Consider the following 24,138-nt stretch of genomic DNA (forward strand, 5'->3'; position numbering starts at 1 on the left):
CCCCCCCTGAGCCCCATCCCGTGCCCCTCTGTGGCATGGGGCAACCACCACATAGGGACGAGCGCAGCGCAGCACGTCCCCCTGCCAGGGGGTTTCTGTGCTGGGGGGGGTCTGGCAGCAGGGCCAGGGCCTGGTGGAAAAGGAGAAGCCCCAGTGCTTGTCTGCCATGGCAGAGAGAGGACGGGCCTGGCTCTCCGTCCGGGCTGGTCACACCATGGTCACGCCATGGTCACGCCAAGGAGGTGAAGCACCAGAAAGACGAGGGGTCCTGGGGAGCCCCCACCCCAGCCAGCAGCACCCTGCCTTCCTGCTACACGGTGGCACGACGGGAGTCCCGGGGCTGGGGAGGAATTCCTCCCACCGCCCCGTCCAGCCGCGCCGCTCTGCACCCCCACAGCGATGGAGGGTGGCCCCCGTTTGAGCCCCCAGCGTCCCGCTGGCCCTGAGGTGCCAAGGTAGAGGGATGCCTGCCCCACAGCTCCTGCCAGGCCCATGGCGTGGGGGAGCCATAGGGCCCACCAGGCCCAGGGACCCAGCGTTTGGTGCCGGCCCGCCCCCGGGGAGGCGCGGGGGTACTCCCGCGGCCCTCAGGCCCGGCTCCAGCCATCAGCGCCTCTGCCCTTGTCCGGCTCGTTGAACTGACGCCGGTGCGGCCGCCATATTTGCCAGCACTAAGTGCTGGCGCGGCGGCCTTGTGCGTGCGTCGCGGGGGGAGGGTGAACTCTCGCGAGATGACGCCGCGCAGCCGCCATGTTGCCAGCAATAGGTGCTGGTGCGGCGAGAGGGCAAGTTCTCGCGAGGTGAGGCCGGCGCCGCCATGTTTGCCCGCCGCGCTCCGGTCTCGCGGGAAGTCTCGCGGGAGCGGCGCGGGGCAGGGGGCAGCCGCGCAGCCATGGCGGCCGAGCGGGCCCGGGGGCGGCGGCGGCGGCGGGGGGCGGCGGGGCGGCGCGGCCGGTGCTGAGGGGGCGGGGGGCTGCGCCGGGCCTTGCCCTCGCCGGGCGCCATGAGCCAGGGCGGCGGGGCCGCGGGCGAGAGCGGCGAGCCGGAGGCCAAGGTGCTGCACACCAAGCGGCTGTACCGGTGAGGAGAGGGACATCGCGGGAGGGGAAGGCGAGGGGAGGATGAGGGACCGCGGGGGGCAGATGAAGGCGGTCAGGGGAGGTGAGGGGACCGGGGGAAACGCGGGGGGCCAGAGGGACGGGAGGAGGTGGGGCGGGGTCCGGAGGAGGCTGGGGGGCGATCGGGGGGAGACGGGGGGGCCCGGGGGAAGGGGATGGGGAGGGGAACCGGGGAGCTCCGGGAGCCCAGGCGGGAGGAAAGGAGATGGGGAGGATCCAGAGGAGACCGGGGATGACAAGGGTGCAGGGGGTTAGAAGGGGGGGACGGACCCAGAGGAGACTGAGGACCTAGGTGAGGGGGAGTGGGGGGATTTAGGGAAGATTGAAGGGGAGGAGATGGGGGGCGGACCCAGGGGAGCCTGGAGAGGGGCGGAATCCAGGGGAGACTGGGGGGAACCGGGGGAAGGGGTTTGGAGGGATATTCAGGAAAGATGGGGAAAGGAGATGGTGGGATTTGAGGAAGGCTGGGGGAAACAGGGGAAGGAAATGGTGGGATTTAGGGAAGATTGAGGTGGAGGAATCTGGGGGGGATCCAAGGGAAGTGGGCAGTGCTAAGGGAAAGAAGGGGGAAAATTAGGGAAGACTCGGGGGAAGGGAATAGGGGGAAGGGGGTTGTGTGGGATCCAGAGATGAGCAGTACACGGGGTGGGGGATGGCACTGGTGAAAAAGGGTGTGGGGGATCCAGGGGGGACAGTCAAAACGAGGGGTGGTGGGGGAAGATGGGGGAACTATGGAGAGATGGGGGGGGAGAGGGAGGCAGGTGGGAGGGTAAGAAGGGGATCAGGGGAAGGGGTATGTGGGGCACCCAGGGAGATGGGTCAGGACATGGGAGATGGAGGAAGGGGTTACGCAGAATTCAGGGACGCGAGGTAGGAGGTGGTGGAGGCTGAGGGGGAAGGAGGTGTGGGGATGCAGTGGGATAAGGGCGAGATGTGGGGGGCATCCAGGGAGAGGGGGGCTGGAGAGGGGGTCCCTGGCATTGGCAGCAAACAGGGATTACGAGGGAAGCACTGGAGAAGAGGGTGTGACAAAGAGGAGCTTGAGCCAGGGTATTTTCCTGCTGTATGGAGTGCAAGACTGCTCCAGCTGCAGGTCTTCCTACTAAAACACTCCCTGGGACTCCACTCTCACTTACACCTCTGCACGGTGCATTGGAAATAGCATCAGAAGACAAGATTCAGGAAAAAATGATGGCCTTGGTCAGCCCTACCCAGAAGGGATGAGGTGCCATGCCGTCAGCGCTGAGATGCCTGGCTTCTGCTCTGCTGATGACTTGTTTTGTGAGTGTGGCCCAGAAATTGTCCCCTTCTGTCTCAGTTTCTCCATCAGTAGAGCAGATACATAGTGGAGTTTCAGCAGCGACAGTGTGGTTTCTAAGATGAGCAAAACAATGAAGGCAAGAGGTGGATTTTATGTTGGCGTCTATTTTCTTTTTGTCTTGCCAGCTTGCTCGGTGACATTGAGCATGTCCTTTCATCTTGTGGAACCTCACTGCCCTCCTCTAAAACAGGGCAAGGCTTGCTTCCCTCTGAGAAATCTTGCAAGATCCTTGCCTGAAAGTCCAAAGCAGTAATAGCAGGTTTGAGTGGTAGTTACTCAAATTTGTTTGTTTCCTTGATGCGCTTCGTACAAACACGTTCCCTCCGCTTTGAAGTTATATTGGGTTCATTTCTGTTTCTTATTGCAAGGTCAGTGGTAAAACACCATGGCTTGGCTTACCGGAGGTGTGGGCTGCATCGTCGTGCTGGAAGCGCCTCCGGGGCTGTGGAGCTCAGTATCTGCTGTCACATTGAGATATCCCGTTTGATCTTGGGGGTGGCTTCCCACACCTGCTAGTAGTTGAGCTAGTGCAGCGTAACACCTTGCCCGCTCCCACCCGAGGCGTGGTGGACAGGATTGGAGAGGATGTATGTGCTTGCAAAATAGAATGTGTTTCGTTTAAACCACCTTCATCATGGTTTAAGATGTGTTTTACTCTGGTCACAGTGGACCAGGAATGTGTGTGGTTCTTACCTCACCTGAGAAGTGGTACCTCACTGTGCCGTCGAAGCTCACAAGGGAATGTCCCTTGACCCCATATGAGATTGGTCATCAAGGCAAGGAAGCAGTTGTTTTCTGTTTAAATTATTATGTCAGAATAAGGTGTGTGGATGCTTTATGGCATTTTTACAGCCGAAGAAGAAAACCACACTCCTGTAGAGATGGCTCTTCTCTCAGCTGGAAGTAAGTATTGTGATTTTAGTGCAGGATTTATAATATCTGCAGTGGCCACAAATTTTCTTGCTGCATAGGTGAGAGCTCTCTTAGTGAGCTTTCTACCATAACAGTCTCTGTCAATTCTTCTCTATTTCAGCCTGAAGTTCAGATAAATGAAGCGGTAACTTCCTGTCCTCTAAGAAGCTCGTTGTGCTTTGTGTGATGGCTGTCTCTCTCTGGAAACTTTTGGCCGTCAGATTAAACAGTGCCTTTTGAATCAAAGATGTTAGAATGTCACAGTCCTGGCTATAAACTGTGCTTACTTGGGATCAGCTTTGTGTCTGCTTGTGAGAGCAGTGGGGGTTGAGCTCAGGTCTCCACAGTCCTTGGTGAGTATGTTGGCCATTGGAGTGTCCTTTTGGAGATGAGGTTTGCCCATTGCTGCTTGTAGGATGGTCTTTGATCTTCTCCATTTAAGTCTTTCTGGACTGATAATCCCCAAGTTTCACCGCAGAACGTGGCAACTGGATTATCCTGGCTGCTGTTTTACAGTCTATGTTTTAGCGTAGGGTGACTGGATTAATTTTACAGATTTCTTTTTTGGATTCTGGGTAACCATTAGCTCATTGGCTTTGCGTTACTATTCTTGTCTGCCAGCCTTGTTCTGGGCAGTATTATTTGTGTACTGACACATGCCAGAATACAAATGAATGGCTGCAGTCCTTTTCCTGAGAAATGTCTTACTCCTCAGAGGCTGTGGCTCTCGGTGATGTATTAAGTAAAGGAATATAGAGAGGACAAATAATCCTCCCAGCCATCTTGCCCCATCCCAGAACGTTAGTGGCACAGAAGGAAAGTGGTAGATCGGTGTCCGTGTGGCTGAAGAGGCCTTCACGTTGGACCGTTTCCACACTGCTTGGCATGATGGGCCGTGCTTGGTTCTTTTAATAGACTGGCATCTGACTTGCCTCCTCTGTGGTTCTGATGTCCTGTCTGAAAGCAGCATTTAAACCCAGCAGGTATAGAAATGGTTACTGGGACAAAATTTGGCCTCTTAACTGCTAAGCAGAAGTCAGCCCGTGGTCTCAAGCCACCCAACGCACAGGGGCAAAACTGCATTTTGATCAGTGCATGGTCTGTAGCACCTGTGTTGATGTTTCCTAACATTTTTGAAGGAAGGTTGGCTCCTGTACCTTTTTATCCTCACTGTGTCCCCTTTCCTCACCGCTGCGGACATAGGATCCTTGCGGGCCGTCACTGGCTGCCACAGATTGCTCTTTACTCCTGCCTCCACCGCCTCCAGCAGCACCGTGGAGCTCATGCTGATAAGAAGACATTTTAGCTTGGGGTCTGCCTTACGGCTCGGAAACCCACATCCTAAAAGATAAACCTTGCTGCTTTCAAGTCACCAACTCTCTGTTTCTTTATGAACCTGTAAAAAATAGCAGAAGCAGCCAGTGTCTCCATGTGCCCGTCCCTGGCTGTTGTAGGAAACAGGGTTGTATGGGAGACGCCCGCCGGGATGCCTCCCCCCCTGCGCTCGAGGGGAGGGTGAAACACCCTGCAGTGTCCCCGCTCAGATAGCCCCTGGAAGGAAACTTTTCTGCACTTTGCATTTGGCAGGCGTTTGAGTCCTGTGCCTGTGAGTAGGCATTCCTTAACTGCTTGATCACATTTCTTACCCACTGATACTCTTGGCAGCCAAATAGCTGTCTGTTTGCCTGCAACTTGGAAAGGGTTCTGGCGACTGCTTTTTGAGTAATTCCTGTCATTGCATGGGTGTCGTGCTGCGCAGTATCAAGATGCGTTTCTGTCGCTGCTGAACGCAGGAGGTTTCTTAGATGAGGTTTTGTGACCCCTTTTTTTTAAGATGTTAAAAAAAAAAAATAGAGGCTTGTTTGGCATGTGAGCTACTGACAGTAGGAGAACCTGGACCATGTGTCCATAAAAGAATCTGAATTGAATAAATGGCAGGAGAAGGAGTCGGCATTGAGCCTTCAAATACAGTTAGCTTGCAGATGAGGGTTTGGACACATGGGTTCACACCTGCACGTGTGACGTCCCACCCTAAGGGCTGACCATATTCTTGGATGCAGGTGTCAACTGCTTGTAGCCACTGCGAAATCATTTCCCACCTTGAGGTGTCGGTGACATGCAAGCTTGTATCAGACACGCAGCGGCTGCCAATTCAGTGCACAGTGAATGTGTTTTTACAGCTATTTTGAAGATGTAGAGACTGCCTGTTTTGGGAATAGAAGATGATAGATTCTTCTCTCCGGGAATCAAATGAAAAAGCAGTTCCCCTTTCTTCTGGTCACTCTTCTGCATAGGAGATGGATCAGTTCCCTGTGAGCCACGCTGTTTGTTTCCTGCTGAGGGTCTTTGAGAGTTACAGTGACAGGACATTAGAATCACAGGTTGCAGTGAGGATACGTTTGTTGCCTGCTGCTTTGTGGAGGTATATTTTGGGGAGATGAAACGTGTTTGTTTTTTCTCGCCCCCTCACCAGTATGCTCTGAGCTTGGGTGAATGCTTTGTACTTATTTCCTTTTTACCTGTAAACCAAAAAGCATTTTACTTGCCTGCCTTCCTTGCTGTTGAGGGTATTCGGTTGTTAGAGTTTGTAAAGGACCTTCAGGCCATATGAGAAAGATGCTGGTGAGCAGAAGAGGCTGTGGATATCAAGGTTAGTAGGAGACTTTTGTGTGTGATTCTTACTCTGTTCTTGGTGTTCTTCATGATTATTTGGGAAGAAGTTGGTTCGACTCTGGTGTTTTGGTCTCCCAAGCCATTGTGTAAGGCACTCCTATCCTTTACACTTCTTTTCTTCTGTCGGGTTCTGTGGTTTACTGAAAACAAACGAGATTTCCAGTTACCCTTGGATCAAAGGCTTCCCGTGACATAGCATGCGATGGCACATTTTCTTTTTGAGCTCCTGAATGTTCTGGGTTTTTTTTTTCAGGGAGGTTCCTTTTGGTGCGGTGGGTTTGTGGACGGGGATTTGCCTTGCTAGTAAGGGGCTGCTGTATGAAACTGGCTGTTACTTTAGAGTAATATCTGTAGTTTTCAAGGAAGTGGTGGTGGTTTTAGCCTACCTCCTTAGCACATGGTTTTGAATGCTCTTGCTTGCACGTGCCATGCGAGTGCCCTGTATTCAGTGCGGCAACCATTTGCACATGTGCCTGGAAAGAGGGTTCAGTCATTGCATTGTGCTGGGAGTGTGACGAGGGAGTTTGTGTTCTGCGGACGATGGAGATTTTGGGGAGGGGGAGCAGGCTGGTAGCAGCATCTAACTGTCCTTCCCTGCAGAAGTTTGCTCTGGTCAGGTCTTTCTCATTCTCTGTTTACAGTGGATCTTGCTTGTCTTCAGCTTCTTGTTCAAACAAGTCTCTGTGTGTGGCAGGCTCACCAGCAGGAGCAGTAAAGGTATTAGAGCAAGGGAGGAATGAGAGGTTCTCCCCCTGAACCTTGCAGCTATCTACTAGTACCTGTGGAGTTTGATAGCTAATGGCTTGGAGGACATAACTCTTGAAGAGGAACATGGAGAGTCGACAGCTGGGAAAAGTTTATTTCAGGAGTCAGTTTATTGACCTCAAATAGAAGCTTAACAAAGGCGGAGGTTTAGAGATGATCTCTCTTGGTAGGAAGGGCTTAACATGGCTGGTCGATTTTGCTTTATCCAACAGCTATTGATGAGGGTATTTTCTCTCAGCTTCTGCGAGTCCCTGGTTTTATTTCACTGCATCGTTCTGGAATTGTAGCCTGATTTGCTCACAGCGAGAAGCTTTGGAGTGCTTGAGATTTTACACATGGTGTGGTATTCCTCCTCCAGGAGGAGAGTCTTGGGCAGTGATTCACAGACGTATTTTTTTGCATGACTCAGTTGTTCGGAGGCTGCTCGGTCTGCCTTTTTGCTGGCTTTCAGGGGAAAAAATGTTGTAACAAATTTAATATTTTAGGCTGGTTTTGAATATCTCTGTTACCTATCACTGAAAGATCTTTAAGGGCTTTAACGAATGAATCACTGCAACGAAGATCGGGAAGTTTTGGCAAATGAGAATGACGTGAGCTGCCTTTTTTTGTAGAGAAGTTGGTAAGGAAACAGGAATTGGTGGAGATTTGACTCAGCCTGTCAAAACAGTAATTGTTCAAAATCAATCAATTTTTTAATCATAGGGTTTAAGACATTTACATTAATCTGAGTGCATGTGTAGCATGATGTAATTGCTGAGGTTAAAAGTTGCTAACGCGTCCAAAGACATTTCTGACTTGGCTAGTGTAGAAATAATTGACATTTTTGACGAGGCAGGCCGTGATAACTGGAGATTAAACAGCTGATTTGCAGCAAAATCATTACAAAGTATGTAACTCTGCTTTTTTCTTCTTTCCATAAGCCTTTTAAAATAGAGTGCAGAAAAGCAATCGGTTAACGTTATGCGGTGGTATAATGCGGCTTGCTAATAACGGAATTAACTAGGCTGGTATGGTTCTGTGTAGGCATCCCAGATTTCATGGAATAATCCCAGACAACCTGCTATTCTGAAACTCTTCTTTCTGTGTTACTTTGCAGAGCAGTGGTAGAGGCCGTTCATCGATTAGATCTCATCCTTGGTAATAAGGCAGCGTATCAAGAAGTGTTCAAGCCAGAGAACATCAGCTTGAGGAACAAGTAAGTTGGGCAGGGCACTTGTTTCTTATATTTGGCTGGGGAAAATCCATGAGAAGCTACACGTGGAGGTTTTGAATCTGCAGTTTCACAGTGTATTCGGCTGACCTGGGATCCCTCCAGGTTTTTGAAGCAGAGGCTAGATTTCAGATCTGTATTTGAACAGCGCCTAACCATACAGCCCATGGCTGGAGGCTTTCCTGGGTGGTGTTGTAATACAAATAAGTCGTCTTCATGTTGGCCAATGCCTTCCGTGTAATTACCTTTAAAAAACTGTGTGGTGAAGAAACTTCTTATATGTGTGTGAAATCTTTTACCTGGTTCAGAGAGTGCCTAGCAGGGATGATTTTTTTTCTTACTAAACTTTTAAGCCGTCAAGACAATTCTTGACATCACTGCAATTCGGGAAGCTACTGATGGCCAGCTGAGCCATGGTGACCCATTAGGTGTATGGCTTTTCCCGATGCTCCTGTGTGGGAGTGATACAAACTGTACCATCACCAGGTGGCCTACTGATCCATCGTAATGAATTCAGACTTTCCTCTTCCATGCTTTTGTAGCGGGAGCAGTATTTGAAGCTGCTGTAGCTAAAGGTGAATGCTCCGCTCTCTCTCTCAGGCTGCGGGAGCTGTGTGTGAAGCTGATGTTCCTGCATCCAGTTGATTATGGAAGAAAAGCAGAAGAATTGCTCTGGAGAAAAGTTTACTATGAAGTTATCCAGCTCATTAAAACAAATAAAAAGGCAGGTATCTATGGCTCGGGCATGAGAGAGTCTCTGGCTGTGCAATGGGTGAGAGCAAGTTAAAAGCTCCATTTCCTTGGAGGAGCTGTGGTCTGAGCACAGGGCAGGAAGCCAGGCACTCCTGAATTTTAACCGAGGAGCTGACATACACTTTTTGTCTAGCTGTGGGCAGGTAAGCGTCAACGATCTGCTGAGAGAGCTGCCATTGCAGAGGATATTTCGACATAATTTCCTTAATTTTTGTCTTCCCATCTTCAAAAGAGACACATCTCCGTGTAGAACAATGGTCTTAAGAGGCTTTGTCAGTGCTGATTGTTTTCACTAGAGCTGATCACTGGAAGATATTCCCAGTATTCACACGTATTTTCTAAGGCCATGAGCGCTCTCCTGGCGATCGAGTTGCCTGAATGCATTTAAGGTGCTCTAACCAGACACCTCGATTTTATTCATTTGTTGTTGCAGCAAGTATTTCTTCTTGATGTTGACCCTTAGTTAATACCACTAAATCCAACAGTGTGAAGCAAGACGAGGCACAGAACTGTGCAAAACCAATTACAGCTGAGCTGTCTTCCTTCGTACTTGGTGTAACTTGGGTGGCCAGCCTAAAATGTTACCCGGACTGTGTTAACATATTCTCATTCTTCTTCCCTCCAGCACATTCACAGCCGTAGCACTCTGGAGTGTGCGTACCGGACTCACTTAGTTGCTGGCATAGGATTTTACCAGCACCTTCTCCTCTACATCCAGTCTCACTATCAGCTGGAGCTGCAGTGCTGCATTGACTGGACGCACGTAACGGACCCTCTAATAGGTTAGTGCCTAGTCTGTTGGACTCGTGGGTAAGGGCTCAGCCCCAGACAGGTGGCATCCCCTTGCTCTAGTCCATCTTTGTTTCAGCGTTCAAGGGATTATCTTTTTTTTCCCCCTCTGATTAGCCATTTATCTGTTTAGAACAGACTGCCTGCCCTGCTCGCTTTTCCGTGGCACTGTTTTGTTGGGGTTTTTTAACACTAAACCTGGGAAGAAGGAAGGGTTTCTAACGGGAAGAAAATCTGTTAGAAAATTCCTTAGAAAGTGTTTGGTGAGGGCAGATTTTTTATGGAAAATTGAAGAGCGCTTCTGGCTGTACAGAACGTTTTTAAAAGCTTAATTAAAGCAGACAAACAGGCCGTTGGGGGAGTAGGTGCTTGTAATCAACAGATTTTTGTCAGGACATCCTATTCACTAGATGGAAGACAGTGTTCCTCCTCTTGGGTGTTCCTTCTATCTGTGCTCCCTTCATGTGCTTCCTAGTGGTACTGTGGGTAGCTTTGAATCTTGGACTGAGAACGTGAGGGAAGCTTCTGTAACACAGTAAGGTAAGGTATGTTAGCTGTCTCAGGTGACTGCTCTGTGCCTGCCCTCAGATGCAGGGTAATTTGAGGTATCTTGCCTATTAGGGGAGGAAGAATAAGAGTGTTTGCAGGCTTGAAACAGCTCAAGACTGCATGTGCATTCACATCCTGGATTGCCTTGTAATGGGTTGTTCACCTTTGCTCCTGGGCTGTGCTCAGTGGCCTCAAGGCACATGTTTCTCTTTGGGTGGGTCCAGGTGAGAAATGGAACCTCTGTATGTCTTGTGAACTGTATTAGCAAGGGTTTAATCGACATTCTTCAAGCTGGCAGGGGGGAGGATGGCAGAAACTGGGTAAGAGAAGTTAGTAGGTCTTCAGCAATTGAACGTTTTAGTTGCTGGTATCTTATTCTTAATTCTGGGAGATGATTGTATCGCGATCGGCTTTGAAATGCCGCTTTAGAAGGCAGATGTCCCTGGCAACTGTTGCTTTGAGAAATGTATCTAAGTACTGCAGAACTAATAAATTCTCGAAGTGTGCATTCCAGATGGGTTTGTACCCTGTGGTGCCTGATTGCATTTGAAAGGCTCCCCTTACTCAGGTTTCTTAATGCGTTTAGGATCTTTAATTAAAAGGAAGCAGCAGATGAGTACGTAACTGGATAATAGAGATGTAACGTTGCACATCCGGAAAAAGATGGATGTGTAAGAATCCTGTATGAACTACAAATTAGGGTGGACACAACTTGACGGTTATATAGGTGGGAGCAAGAGGATTCCAAGCAAAAAAGAAAGGGAGGAGACGGGTCCAACAGCATCCATGGACACAGATTTGAAGATCGTGTGTTTGTATAATGCAACTCATTGAATGCCTGTTAGTAAGTGGGAACTATTTCTCACTGGTCACTTAAGCCTCCAGATTTCACTTCCACTCCCTTAAACTAAGCCAACTCAGACTGCAGGCTGGACTGGTCTTAAAATCTTCCTCTGGGATTCCTGCTTGAGGGAAATTTTCTCCTCCAGAAGGTGAAAGTCCTCAGCAACAGGAAGACTGAACCTAGACCGAAGCCATGACACGGGTCTGCCCGGTGGCAGTGAATGCTTTCTGGAGGGGAAGCGTGAACGCGGTAGCCTTTGCCTCCTGATCGCTGGCTGAACCGTGGCCCACCTGGCTGGGGAGAAGGTGCTGGTGGGAAGATGGTCTTGCCAGCAGCAGCCCCTCCCAGGAGCTGAGTCATGTTTGATGGCTTAAATTCATTCAGATCAGCTGGCTGGAGCCCCTGTTTCTTTTGACACTTTCCCCTGTGTGAACTGTTTTGTTTGGTTTGGTTTTTTTTTTTTTTAAGTTCAGTATAGAATAGACTAGGCTGTTTCTGTTGGAAGGGACGTACAAAGATCATCTAGTCCAACTGCCTGACCACTTCAGGGCTGACCAAAAGTTAAAGCGTGTTATTAAGGGTATTGTCCAAATGCCTCTGAAACACTGACAAGCTTGGGGCATCGACCACCTCTCTGGGAAGCCCATTCCAGTGTTTGACCGCCCTCTCGGCAGAGAAACGCTTCCTCGTGTCCTGTCTGAACCTCCCTTGGTGCAGCTTTGAACCATTCCCATGTGTCCTGTCACTGGGTATCAGGGAGAAGAGACCTCCCTCTCCACGTCCCCGCCCCTGGAAGCCATAGAGAGCAATGAAGTCATCCCTCAGCCTCCTTTTCTTCAAACTAGACAAGCCCAAAGTCCTCAGCTGCTCCTCAGAGGACATTCCTTCCAGCCCTTTCACCTCCTCTGGACGCAAAGGCAGTTTTGTCTGGAGGCTGCTCTTCCTACCCGACTGCAGCTGCCCTGTCTACAACACAGATTTGCTGTCCTGATTTTCCCTTGTGTTACTTCTCTTCTTCCCTTTTTGGTTGGCCAGTCCCAAACCTAGGTCTCGGTCTTGAGACAGTGCGTTTGTTTCCATCTTCAGCCTTGGGGAAGGTATGTATGCTACTGCCAGGTGCAAGAGTGCTCAGACTTTCTGGCTTCCAGGAATTTGCGCCAGCTCCTGTCCAAAGGCCTCATTAGTCATGCTAACAAAATCAGCCTCTCAACAGGCCTTATTGGCTTGTGCTCTATGCTGTGTTAACACAATCACATGGCTTATAGGCAGGAATTGGCCTTTGTCCTCTCATCTGAGTGCAAAAGGAGCCAGGTCTCTGCGGCATACCTTGTAGACAAAGCCTGAGTGACAGTCATTTCAGTGACTGTTAGAGATGCAGTGGCATGCACTGCCCCTAATCGGCAGGGGATTGAAGTGGGGGTGGGTGAGTATCACTGTCTGCAGGTATTTTCTACATTCTTTTTCCACATTTCAACCACAAGAGTGAACCAGGTCTGTAAGATGCCACAGGTGGTCTGTAAGATGCCACAGGTGGTCTGTAAGATGCCACAGGTGGCAACCAACAGTGTGGTCTGACCATGAAGTCTTTGTTTGCATCCGGTGACATGCTGGGTCTTGGGCAGAGGCGTAGGCTGCTCGTGTGTCTTTCCAGCAGCCTTTACCTAATGGTGTATGTGATTTCATATTTCTCATGTAGGCTGCAAGAAACCTGTGTCTGCATCAGAGAAGGAGATGGAGTGGGCACAGATGGCATGTCACAGATGTCTGGTTTATCTGGGAGATCTAGGTAAGAACAGCATCGTCTTTCAGGGCAACCTTTAATACGTCAAAAAGATCGTGTCTGTACCGTGCTGAGTCCATCATTAGTCACCAGCCGTAGTTACTTGCAGACACTGGTTCCCCTCAGACACATTTGCCAATGACTGGTATAAGCTGAAATCGTCGTGCTTAACTGAACCGCTACAAATTGCAGAAGCTTTGTTTTAGGGCATGTAGGTGAGGAGTTAGCTGTTGATAAACAGCTCTACCCGTGGCTGTGTAAGAATGGAAGCCTTTGCTTTTATTGATGTTTTTTGGACAGTGGGAAGGAAACTCAAAGCGGGCCAACTTCTCAGTTCAGACTTGCTTTATGGAGCTGCTGTTACCAGCACGAATGTGACTGAAAATCAGATTTGTTAAGCAATGTTGCACATATTTCCAGAGCGGTAGGCTGCTGCAGAGCCCCAGGTTCTTTGTCATTGTGTCTGGCTGCGTGTCATCCTTTTTATAGCAGACGTGTCTATCCCACAGTCACGACCTCCTGCAGTGTGTCAGCTTCTTGCTTGATTGTGAACGTGTGGGAGCGAAGGCAGGGAGAAAACACATAACTGAGTGAAAAACTGCTATTTCAAGTGTGGCGCGGGTAAATGTGCTTGACACGCAGCAGCCTTCAAGCTCTTGAAAGCTGTTTGGCGTTACTGTTGCACGTAAATCAGCCTAAAAATGGCATTGCGAATAAAAGTCTTGGGGGGAGGGGTAGTAAGAATGACTTACCTGGCTGGTGGGAGAGAAAATGTGCTCGCCTCTTCACAATGCTTTCACCTAAGGTTTCCAAAATGCCTACTGTTGTCCAAACGAGAGAGAGAAAATAAGTCCAATCTATCCACAGCCAGGTGTTTTATTAAGTCAGCTGACTTGCTTTAGATTTTACACTCAGCTGTAGTAGAATATAGTCTGTTTGAGGTACTGGAAAATGGAGTACTGGAATTTATCTTTCAAGGATAAATGAATTGGCACTTAAATGCATGGAGCAGAAGAATTTCCTCCTTTTGTTTACGTCCTGCCACAAGTGTTGTGGGATATCCCCTTTGCTTGAAGTGGCAGTGGTTGGGATGTGCGGAACAGTGCAGTTAAAAGTGCTTCAGACAGGCCTGGCAACCCCTGTATGTTTCTGCGTTCTGCCAAGAGCGGTTCTTTGATGGGTTTGTTGACTTGGCCGGTATTTCTAGTTTTGTGGTGTTTTTAATCTGTAGGGAAACTGCTTCTCTGCAGAAGGGAAGAGAAGACGCTCCTTCTGGTTTCTGATGTGCGGTGTGTGGTTTTCTTTCAGCTCGCTATCAGAATGAACTGGCAGGTGTGGACACGGAGTTGCTGGCTGAGCGGTTTTACTATCAAGCCCTTTCTGTTGCACCACAAATTGGTGAGTGAGTTACCATGAATTTTTAGTCATTAAAATCATGTTGCTGCAACCTAAGAACAATACTCTGTGATACGACGTTGGTCAGGTTTATGGCCTGCTGCTGAGAGAGGAATGGTTTTATCCTCTGGTTAAAATTACTTCCTTCTCTGACAATCTCTTGCTGGCAAGCCAAAGAGAGGAGTTAAAGCAAAGGTGCTCTTGGCTGCTGACCTCAACTTACTCATCTGAAAACCTCTGAGAAGCTCAGACTTCCATGAATGTGCTAAAATTGTGCTTGTCTGGCTGAGGGAAGATCCCGCTGTCCATTGCCAGGAGCAGGGCATTATCGGTCATCTCCCTCTTTTTGCCCCTGCAAAAAAAAAGCCTCACATGCTGGTTTCTCCTTCAGAAGTGACTGCCTTGTGAGAACACCTTGTGGCAAGAGTTGAGGGCCTGTCTTACCTTAAAAAGTGTGCGATTCCAGAAGAGTGTTTTCTCCGTGCTGTCTTTGCAGAGTTCTCACCGAGTTGTTTGATAGGCTGATCCCAAATACCAAAGTGACAAAAATTAACCCCAATGAGCTGGAACATGAAATCATTAAATTATTAAATGCTGATAAGAAGTATGTGTCGGGAGGAATGCAGAGTCAAGGCCATGGCATTATTAATACAGAGGACGAGGCATTGTTTGCTCTGCTTTCTTATGTAGATAACTGGCAGGATGGTGGGGAGGATCTAGAAGCACTATAAAACGGGGGAAAAAAAAAACCAAACAAACCTGGTTGGCAAAAGGATTGAGCAGTCCAGACCTTTGTACTGCAGCTTTACTAGTGCCTGTGTCTCTTGTCTTCCCTCCTGTGTGGAAATACAGTGAGAGGGAAAGGATCTGCTTTCCAGCAGGGCCATTGGAGAGTTGTAAGTTAATTCCGTTGCTGCTCTCTTTGATGACAGGCATGCCCTTTAACCAGCTGGGGACATTGGCAGGGAGCAAATACTACAACGTGGAAGCTACCTATTGCTACTTACGCTGGTGAGTGTCTGTGAGGATCTTGGCTTTCTGGATGGAGAATCAGTGCGTTGCAGATACTGGTACCAGATTCTTTTCTCCTTTACTTTGAAGTTGTGACTGTTTTCAGCGGATGAGTTTCAGGGGAGGGGGAAGAGAGAAGGGTTTATTTCACCCTTGAGCAGGACTGATCATAAGAGCGAGCCTTGGTCAAACCAAACAGTCACGCTGGTCGCTAAAATACATGTGCGGGGCTGCACTTGGAGGGCAGGGTTTCATCTGAGACCCTCTGCCTGTGCTAGAGAGCCAGTTTGAAGGGGGGTGGAGGTGCTGAGTGAGGCACCCGGCAGAGTGAGGTGGGTGGAATTCAGTTATCTGAACAGGGCCCTAAGGCACGAATTTGAAAAGGTGTGTAAACATTGCAGATGGAGCTGTGGTGCAGCTTGAGGTGGCCTTTGCAGACATCAGTGGGAGTTAAGTAGCCCAGTGTGTTCAAACAAAAGCACTAGGTACCCATCTTCATGCTTAGATGCCTGAATAACTTTCTAGTGAATTAAAGCCATAAAATATGAGCAACCTTGTGGCAAACTAACTTTTGGTGTGTTCTGTTTTGGTATCTCAGTATCCAGTCTGAAGTGTCCTTTGAAGGTGCCTATGGGAACCTGAAGCGGCTGTACGACAAAGCAGCCAAAATGTATCACCAGTTGAAGAAATGTGAAACCAGGAAGTTGTCTCCAAGCAAGAAACGGTGAGAGGGAAAAGAAAAGGAGAGGGGTGCAGGCTGAGGGTTTGCAGTGCCACCAGTGTCGTCCTGTGGGTTCAGAGGAGTGTCTTTCTGGGAGGTGGGAACTGGTGGATGGCCTGTTTGAGGCAGTGACTGTTCCCAGAATTTTGAGAGCTCCAGTCTAAATCCCGTTCTTGATCTCTTGGGTCATAATTTCAGGAGAAAAGCTAAATACTGGCCAGGTGTAGAGTTTGAGGCAAGAGATTTTCTCGCTCTCCCCTGGAGCTGGTGACTGTTCATGAGGGTTGAGGCATATTGGTGAAAGTTAGAAGCATATAAGCTGTCTTTTTTCTCAAGTTTCATCAGAATGTAGTTTTCATTCGAGCCCCGACTTACCTATTAATAGAGCCCTGCTTTACAGTGTTTTCTTCTCAATCTTTTTAGAGGCAAAGACATTAAGAGGTTGCTGGTGAGCTTTATGTACCTGCAGAGTCTTCTGCAGCCAAAAAGCAGGTAAGGTTACAGCGGATTATATCTTCTATTGACAACCCACGGTGGCAGGCATTCAGAATTGGAAGAGACTGTTCCCTGTAGGATACAGGGCCTGTGCTGAGGCTTTCAGCTAAAAGGTCCAAGACTTTAGTCATGTAACCTTGCAGGGAGAGCGAAGGAGATTGTCTTCCAAGGGAGGCTGAAATACCAAAGGGTTAAATACTTTGTGACTCTGCTAAATCAAGCCAGTATCTGAGTGAAGGTTGAACTCCTGAGCCTCGCAGCTCATCTCTGTGCTGCGCTGCGCCTTTGGTGTGTTTTTGCCTCGTTCAGTCATCAAATGCTTTTTCCTGGCAAGCGCTGGATTTAGGCTGATAGGACAGCAAAGAGTCACCGTCCGTACGCGTGCAGGGCTGTTGGAAATCTGTAACTAAATACCTTGTTCAGAGAAACAAGGAGCCTAACCTGTTCCTCTTAGAATAAAAGGGAAGTTTTGTACAGCTGTGTGATTTTTTTTTTTTTTTCCTTTATTTGTCATCTTTGATTTTCTCTGTCTCTTCTGGGAGGTTTTCAGGTGATTGTAAATTAACCTCTTATTGCTTGAAATAGAGCAGGTGTTTTAAAGGGCTTATACACAGGCTACAGTTAAAGTCATCATGGAATAGTTTAGGTTGGAAGGGACTTTCTAGGGTTCCAGTCCTCCCCCAGGGTAGGGTCCACTGTGAAGGAGGATTCAAACGTGAAGTCAGATGAGGTTGCTCAAAGCCTCATGCAGCTGAGTTTTGAATGGATCTAGGGGCAGAGATTCCACACCTCTGGTCCCCGTTCCAGTGTTTGACCACCTTCACTGTGGAATTTCTTTTTCCTTGCATCTAGTCTCGTTTTCCTTTTCTGCAGCTCGTATCCATCACTTCCCTCCTTTTGCTGGGCACTGTTGAGAAGAGTCTTACTCTGTCCTCTCTAACCACCTATTTGGTGCCTGAAAACAGGTTATACCTCCCAAGCCTTCTCTCTTTCAGGCTGAACAATTGGGATTCTCTTTTCCTCTTCTCATACATCATGTTCTCTATTCCCCCTGCCCGTTCTCTGCTGGACTAAGTCCAGTTTGTCAGTGTTTTGCTGTTTGGTTTGGTTTTTTTCTACCAGGGACCCCAAGCCTGGATGCAGTACTCCAGCTGCCGTCTTGTGAGTGCCTCAACCTCCTGGCTGTGCCCTTGTTAATGCAGCCCAGTATGGGATTAGCTTTCAAATATTGACTTATACCAGAGTGGAACTTCAAGACTCTTTTAATATTCGCTTGAGACATATTTAGCATATAAGAAAATCGGAAATTACTTTAGTTTCCCAAGCACTTTGCCCGCTGAAAAGGATTTGCTAGATGTTTTGCAGATGGGTTTATTTTGTAACTAGGAGACTCCCATAGCCCATTATGCTGTGTGCCGTGGGTGCTTCCTTCGAAGCAGCTAATGCCTACAGGGGATTTTGGAGTATTCGTGCAGGGCTGCAAGTTAGAGCCATGGGAGGAGGAAGAGGAGAGCCCCAGTTTGTGCGCTGCAGTGTAAACCTTTAACTGAGCAGTGGATCCAAAACTTTTGCTACCTTTAGCACTGAAGTGCCTTGTGCATCTTAATGGCTGCTGCCGGAGCTCTCGGGGGAAAAGTCATGTATTTTTGGTGACCCATCTCTTTGCAGGGAGGTGCTCTAGTTATTGTTTGTCTTTAGTTTAGCAGCTTTGGAGAGGAAAACATAATCCGATTCATCTCACTTACTTCCCAAAGCTGTTGTTGCCTGCAGTATATTCCCTGGTGCTTCATCCTGTCTAGTGCTAAAGGATAGCCTAACTGCCAATTTTGGTTCAGTTTCCATGCAGACGTTGCCAGGAGCTTGAGTCTTGAATAATAATTCTTGTTTATTTTTTTCCCCTTGTTAAGCTCTCTGGATTCTGAGCTGACATCTCTCTGCCAGTCTGTGCTGGAGGATTTCAACCTGTGCTTGTTCTACCTGCCCTCACCTCCTAATATGAGCTCAACTAGTGAAGATGAAGAAGAGTATGAGAGTGGCTACTCCTTCCTTCCTGATCTCCTGATCTTTCGCATGGTGATCATCTGCCTTATGAGTGTTCACAGCCTCAAGAGAGCAGGTAACCAGTGCTTTATTCAGCCATTCAGAAATTCAGCGATTGACATTCAGCGGTCCGGTTAGGCTGAAGATGTTGTCTTAATTGGCGTTCATGTTTTGGGCTAGTGGTGAGCCTCCTCCACCTCACTACGCTGTCTTGTTGCAGGTTCAAAGCAGTACAGTGCGGCCATCGCTTTCACGCTGGCCCTCTTCTCTCACCTGATAAATCACGTCAATATTCGCCTGCAGGCAGAGCTAGAAGAAGGGGAAAATCCAGTCCCGGCCTTTCAGAGTGATGGCACAGGTAAGAGGAACAGACAGCATAAGCTGGGACTCCCCACTTGCCTGCCTAAAGGGCTGGCTTTTACTTTTCTTTCCTAAATCTCCTGGGCACGGGTTTTGTAGTGTAGTGCCTGAGTGGTGTTAGGGACGTCTTGGTCTTTGCTGGGCTGAAATCCCTGAAGATGGGTCATCAGCTGAGACAGTCTCCACTTAGACGCTCTCTGAGTATCAGAATCATCACAGGATGAAAATGGTGCTTTCCTTGTCGTAAGGAGTTCTCTTTCTGTATCTCTTGGCAGCTCATTCGTCATCTGCTTACCCCAACCCATGCTCCTTATTTTCTCTCTCTCTATTTGCTGTTATTTACTGGACTCTTTTCTCCTCCACTGAGGAGATGATCTCAGGTGAAACCACCCGGGCGGAGCAGCATCTAAGGGAGGCAGGCCCTGCTCAGCACACCTCATCTCTGCGCAGACAAAAACAGACCTTCGGTTTGTGGGGGATCTTGTTGAGCAGAAAATAAAACTGCTGAATCTTTCCCCTGCGAACAGTCAATTTGTAACTTTTCACAGAAGACAAGACTAGAGTTGTCCTGGTCAAAAGCAACAGTGAATGACTCCTCCCTTGCATGGGTTTTGAAGCTGTCAGGGTGACACAGGGCTGCTGGAAGGGCTGTGAGCATGTGGGTCAAGGAAGGGTTTAGGTCAACTCAGTCTAGTTAGAGGGTGGAGTGGCTTAATCAAGATGACTGGCACATGCCCTTGTCCTGCTTGGTGAGTCACTTGGCTCTTGGGTTGTAGAAGGCTGGGGAAAAGATTTCAGATTCAACTGTGTATTTTATGCTGGTCTGGCAGCATTCAGCACTGCGGCTGCCTGATACTGGAGCAGCACGGGTTGGGCAGTAGGAATCCAGGCTTCCCAAGTCTTTCTGGGTGCCTTTTAGAAAGTGAGTCATTTTTCTAGGGTTGCCATTTCTTGTTCTCTTGTTAAAGGCACCAACAGAAGTGATGGCTGAAATTTGTGCTACTGGTTCCCTAGGCTCAGGGCTGGCAAGCAGCTTGTGTGACGCATCGGGACTTTCTTAACTTGTGGTCTCATTTTAAATGCCTGCAGATGACCAGGAGCCGCGGGAGCCCTTGAACTCGATTGAGAAGGAAGCTGAAGCTGATTTGGCCAATCACCAGCCCAGTGAGGAACAACGGAAAAATGACTGCAAGAAAAGCAAGAAATACTCCCGCCTCTCCTGTTTGCGCCGCCGCCGCCACCCGCAGAAGGTGGATGAGAGTGACCTGAGCGAGGGTTTTGACTCTGACTCCAGCCAGGGCTCCACAAAGGGCAGCGATGGCTCAGAAAGTGGCTCAGAGAAGAGTCATGAGGAAGCAGAAGCTGCTTTTGATGTGGAGACAGACTCTGACATGAACAGCCAAGAATCTCGGTCCGACTTGGAGGACATGGAGGATGAACCAGGTGAGGAGGGAAGCGTCCGAGGCAAAAGCGGGCCCAAAGAGGCCTTAAAAAACTGTGTGGATGGCAGTGGACTGGGGGACTCCAAGAGCCCAAGCATCTCTAAAATTGAGGCTCCAGATCCAGCAGTCAATGGGCCAGCTTCCCTGAGCACTAACGACACAAGCATAGCCAGTAATCTCCAGGCCATGTCTACCCAGCTGTTTCAGACCAAACGCTGCTTTCGCTTGGCTCCCACTTTCAGCAACATCCTTCTGAAACCAAGCAGCGAACCACCCATCTTGAAGGATGGACTAGAAAGCAAGCCATGTGTCAACGGAGATCTGGAGAAGCCCGGCTTGACAGAGCAAGGTAAGGATGGGTGACCTCCTTCGAAACACTTGTTGTTGCAGTTCTGTGTAGAAAACTGCGAGCTGTGGCAGTCTGCTGAAACCCACCCCTTCTCTGGCGCAAGTTCTGCTCTGGCCAGGTTTGGAGGAGCAGGTTGCCCAAGTACTGGGCAGGTCTTGGGTTGGGTGTTTCCTGAAGGACGAGCTTTACTCTTTCTGCCTGACACCCAGGAACATGTGCACTGAGCAAAGGAAACACCTGCAGCCAGCCAGGGTTACCTGTTGTTCTGCTCAACAGGCTAAAGGCTGAGCAGCTCTCATAATATTCCAGCAGGGATTAAAAATTTGGATTATCTTCCCTTCTCCCATGTGAAACCTTTGTAACCAGACACTTACTAGTACTTCTGGTGATGGCCGGTGCAGTTGCTGTCCAGGAAGTTCTCTAGGAGATGTCAGATTATCAACTCTGCAAAGCTGTCATAGGAGCTTGTCTGTAAGATGAGACCTAAGTGCATGCAAGAGGAGTTGAGGGCCTCTCTCTGTGACCCTCTGAACACTGCCTCGCTGCGTGCTCAGGGCTGAACCAAACTGCAGATGCACAGCAGGTGGAGCTGCAACGTCTCTATTACCAGGCAACTTGCACACTGAGTAACGTTCTGGGGAAAACAGCTTGAAAGGGAGATCTGATGCACTACAGGGAGTTGTTTGTATTTCAGATAAAACCACATGGGCCTGTTTGGTCTTGTTTGTCATTCCTCCCAGCTTCCCTGGAGCAAGGAAACATTTTTGCGTCATGCTGCCAAATTCAGTGGGCCTGCAGCACTGGCAAGATTCAGGCTTTGCCTGGGCCAGGATTTGGAGGGGGGAGTATTAGATCATATTAATGTTTACTGGCTCGCGGCATCACTTCACAGCCACTTGAAAGCGATGGGGGTAAAGGAAGAAACAAACGATTTTTGGTCTATTTAACGTTTTCCTTCAATGAGTTACACAGATGTTGCAGCTCCAGGATCACATTTGAATAGTGTGGCCATGATACTTTTATAGACGCAGAAGATGAGAGGTTGAATGAATTAACCCGTGTGCTTTTTAGCTTTGAGCTCTCCTTGCCTCAGCTGTGCTGTTTCAAAACTCAAGCTATTTAATGGTCTTAACACTCTATCAGGGATGGTTTCTGAATAAATTACTTCCTTCCTTTCGATTCTGAGGGATTGTTGAATGATAATTGATGTGCTAATAGGCAGAAATTACTGCAATTAAAGTAAGGGACTGTGGCAGAATGCATCGTTGATTCCCAGCTTGCTGCTACCTCAACCTCAGGTCATTCATGTAGCTAGCATGCAATTTCATGGCCATGCTTTGAGATCCCCAGGTGTCTGTAGAATTACAAGATTGTGAAGTATGTTCAACATTTAAAATCACCTGGGCCCTGGGTCAAAAAATAGCCCTACAACTTTCTTCTCTGGCGTAGTCCAAAGATCGGTGCCTGTTGACCTAAACAGCGATTGCTGGCTCTGTTCTCTGCAGTAAATGATACGGTCCTCGTGCCAATGCGTGCTGCGTCCCCCTGCTCTGTTAGTGAGCGTCTTTGGAGCTGCTGCAGGGGTTAAGGCATCTGTGAAACTTTCACAGGGAGATTTTTATCAGTCTTCTCCCAGTGAAGAAGACAGTGCAACAGCAATGCATGCTTATCAACAGCACAGGGGACAGGGAACCGGATTTGTGAGGATGTGCAGGCACCGAGAAGTCCAACTCAACTCTTACCAACCCAGCACTGTTCTCATACCAGTAGGGCTTGGCTTCTCAAGGGGTTTAATGTCTGCCATCCTGCTTTTCCGTTTATTTTCCAGATGATGTGTCTGACTCTGAGGAAAGCATTTCAAGTAACAAATCCTGCAGGAATGAGCGGTCCCTTCAGGAGAAGCTAGAGATCGTGACCAACGAAGGGCTGCTTCTCACTGTCAAGGTGTTCCTGGACTGGCTGAGGACAAACACGGACCTCATCATCATGTGTGCTCAGGTGGGGACTGTGCTCGGTGTTTGGTCCAAGGCTGCATCTGTTCAGTTCCCCCGGGCTGGGATGCTACGGGCATATTGAAGCTACTGTCCCAGTCACGGACAGAAGGTGATACCAAATACCTCACCAGCTGAATTAAGATAATCTTGACCTGACAAGTGTAGTGAAGTTTACTCTTTATAAAAGCATTCTGATGTCTCTGAAAGATGCTGGAAAGCCCGAGCAGCCTGGTGATTGCGTACATCTGTCTTGATATTTTCTGTGGCCTTCTGTGTTCTGTTCCTGCAGAGCTCTCAGAGCCTGTGGAACAGGCTGTCTGTGCTCCTGAACCTCCTGCCTTCTGCTGCAGACCTGCAGGAATCAGGTACGGGAGACGGAAGTGGCAATGTAATGTTTCAGCAAGCCTAGTCATCAGTGACTCCCGTGGTGTGTGATAGATCCCGGGGTGAGGGATTTGCTAGTGCAGTTTGCTTATAGCACGATGGGAAGTGACACCATGCACGTGTTGTTTTTGTCTTTAAACGCCAGTCCAGTTAAATACTGCCCCGTAGACTTTAGCTCTATTAACGCATTGTATATAGCTGAGAATATACCTGTGTGCACCGAGTCTGTGTGTGACCGGCGTGATAGGAATTAACCGTCAAGACTGTAAGTAAGGGTGCGATTTGTGTCATGGCAGTCAGGGAAAGCTAGTTTTGAAGCTCCAGGTGCTCATGATGTGCCCTGTACCTCAGCCTAAAGATTCATGAGGAGCATAGTTTAAACAGGGACGCTTGTCTGTTGGACCGAATGGGGACGCTCACCCTCCAAACTACAGTTTTGCTGAAGCGGTGCACCTCAGCAAGTCGTTTGGGACAGTTACTCTTCATATTGTGGGTGGCCTTTGCGTTCCTCCTTCAACACATGCTCACAGCACACGTGTAATTTAAAACATCTGCCCTTGATCATTACAGCTTGTGTGCCTTAAAGCAGTTTTCCTCTTTGTCCCCACATCGGTTGTTTAAGCCACCATGTATTGCTGTGCTTCCCCTCCGTCCTCTCCAGGGCTGGCCCTATGTAATGAAGTCAAGGACGTTCTGAGTGGTGCTGAGCTCCCGGACCTGAAAGCCAACTTGCTGCTCCCAGAAGATGTGGCCCTGCGAAATCTTCCCCCTCTGAAAAACGCACACAAGAGGTTTAACTTTGAGCAGGACCGGCCCATTTTCTCAGCAGTTGAGGAGGTGAGTCAGGGTAAATCCTGAATCTTGGTATGAGCTGCATTTCCCTTTCTGGAGGAGCAGCCTGTCTTAGCTGTGCAGACGAAGATCTAGTTCTTTCTTGCCAAAAAAGGCTCCAAACTGATTTAAACTCTTGAGTCTGAGATGGGTTTGTGGTGTTGGTGGTTGCTGCGGTCATCTGCCTATCCAAAAATCGGGCTTCAGAACATTGCCTGTCAGAGTCGTTATGAGCGGAAGCACAGTCACATGTTGACAGCTTTGCTCCATGAAGTCTTCTGATTCGGGGCAGAAGACTTGTTATCTTTGCTCTACCTTGAATGAGGGGAATTTGGTTGGAGCTGCAGTATACTTCCTGTGATTCCTCTCTAGTAAATGAAATAGAGAAACCTCACTTCACGT

General features: G+C 48.8%; 1 protein-coding gene across 3 annotated transcripts in view; it reads left to right on the forward strand.

Annotated features, from left to right (window-relative positions):
* Nucleotides 1-917: 917 nt before the first annotated feature.
* Nucleotides 918-24,138, forward strand: part of SMG5 (SMG5 nonsense mediated mRNA decay factor) — a 29,221-nt gene continuing 6,000 nt past the window's right edge. Inside the window, exons 1-16 of one of the 3 annotated variants that reach the window (XM_064475215.1) lie at nt 935-1,080; nt 2,281-2,399; nt 7,886-7,984; nt 8,600-8,723; nt 9,378-9,534; nt 12,631-12,720; nt 14,023-14,112; nt 15,042-15,120; nt 15,719-15,844; nt 16,265-16,333; nt 18,244-18,452; nt 18,597-18,734; nt 19,826-20,527; nt 22,356-22,525; nt 22,811-22,886; nt 23,567-23,742. In XM_064475215.1, coding sequence (XP_064331285.1) covers nt 8,625-8,723; nt 9,378-9,534; nt 12,631-12,720; nt 14,023-14,112; nt 15,042-15,120; nt 15,719-15,844; nt 16,265-16,333; nt 18,244-18,452; nt 18,597-18,734; nt 19,826-20,527; nt 22,356-22,525; nt 22,811-22,886; nt 23,567-23,742 — 2,181 coding nt within the window. In that variant the 5' untranslated portion in view covers nt 935-1,080; nt 2,281-2,399; nt 7,886-7,984; nt 8,600-8,624. Of the gene's footprint in view, nt 1,081-2,280; nt 2,400-5,982; nt 6,002-7,885; nt 7,985-8,599; nt 8,724-9,377; nt 9,535-12,630; nt 12,721-14,022; nt 14,113-15,041; nt 15,121-15,718; nt 15,845-16,264; nt 16,334-18,243; nt 18,453-18,596; nt 18,735-19,825; nt 20,528-22,355; nt 22,526-22,810; nt 22,887-23,566; nt 23,743-24,138 lie in introns of those variants that run through there. The other 2 variants (XM_064475214.1, XM_064475216.1) reach the window with 2 other exon arrangements.

Source organism: Phalacrocorax carbo, chromosome 28, assembly GCF_963921805.1.
Source record: "Phalacrocorax carbo chromosome 28, bPhaCar2.1, whole genome shotgun sequence".
NCBI classification, from domain to species: domain Eukaryota; kingdom Metazoa; phylum Chordata; class Aves; order Suliformes; family Phalacrocoracidae; genus Phalacrocorax; species Phalacrocorax carbo.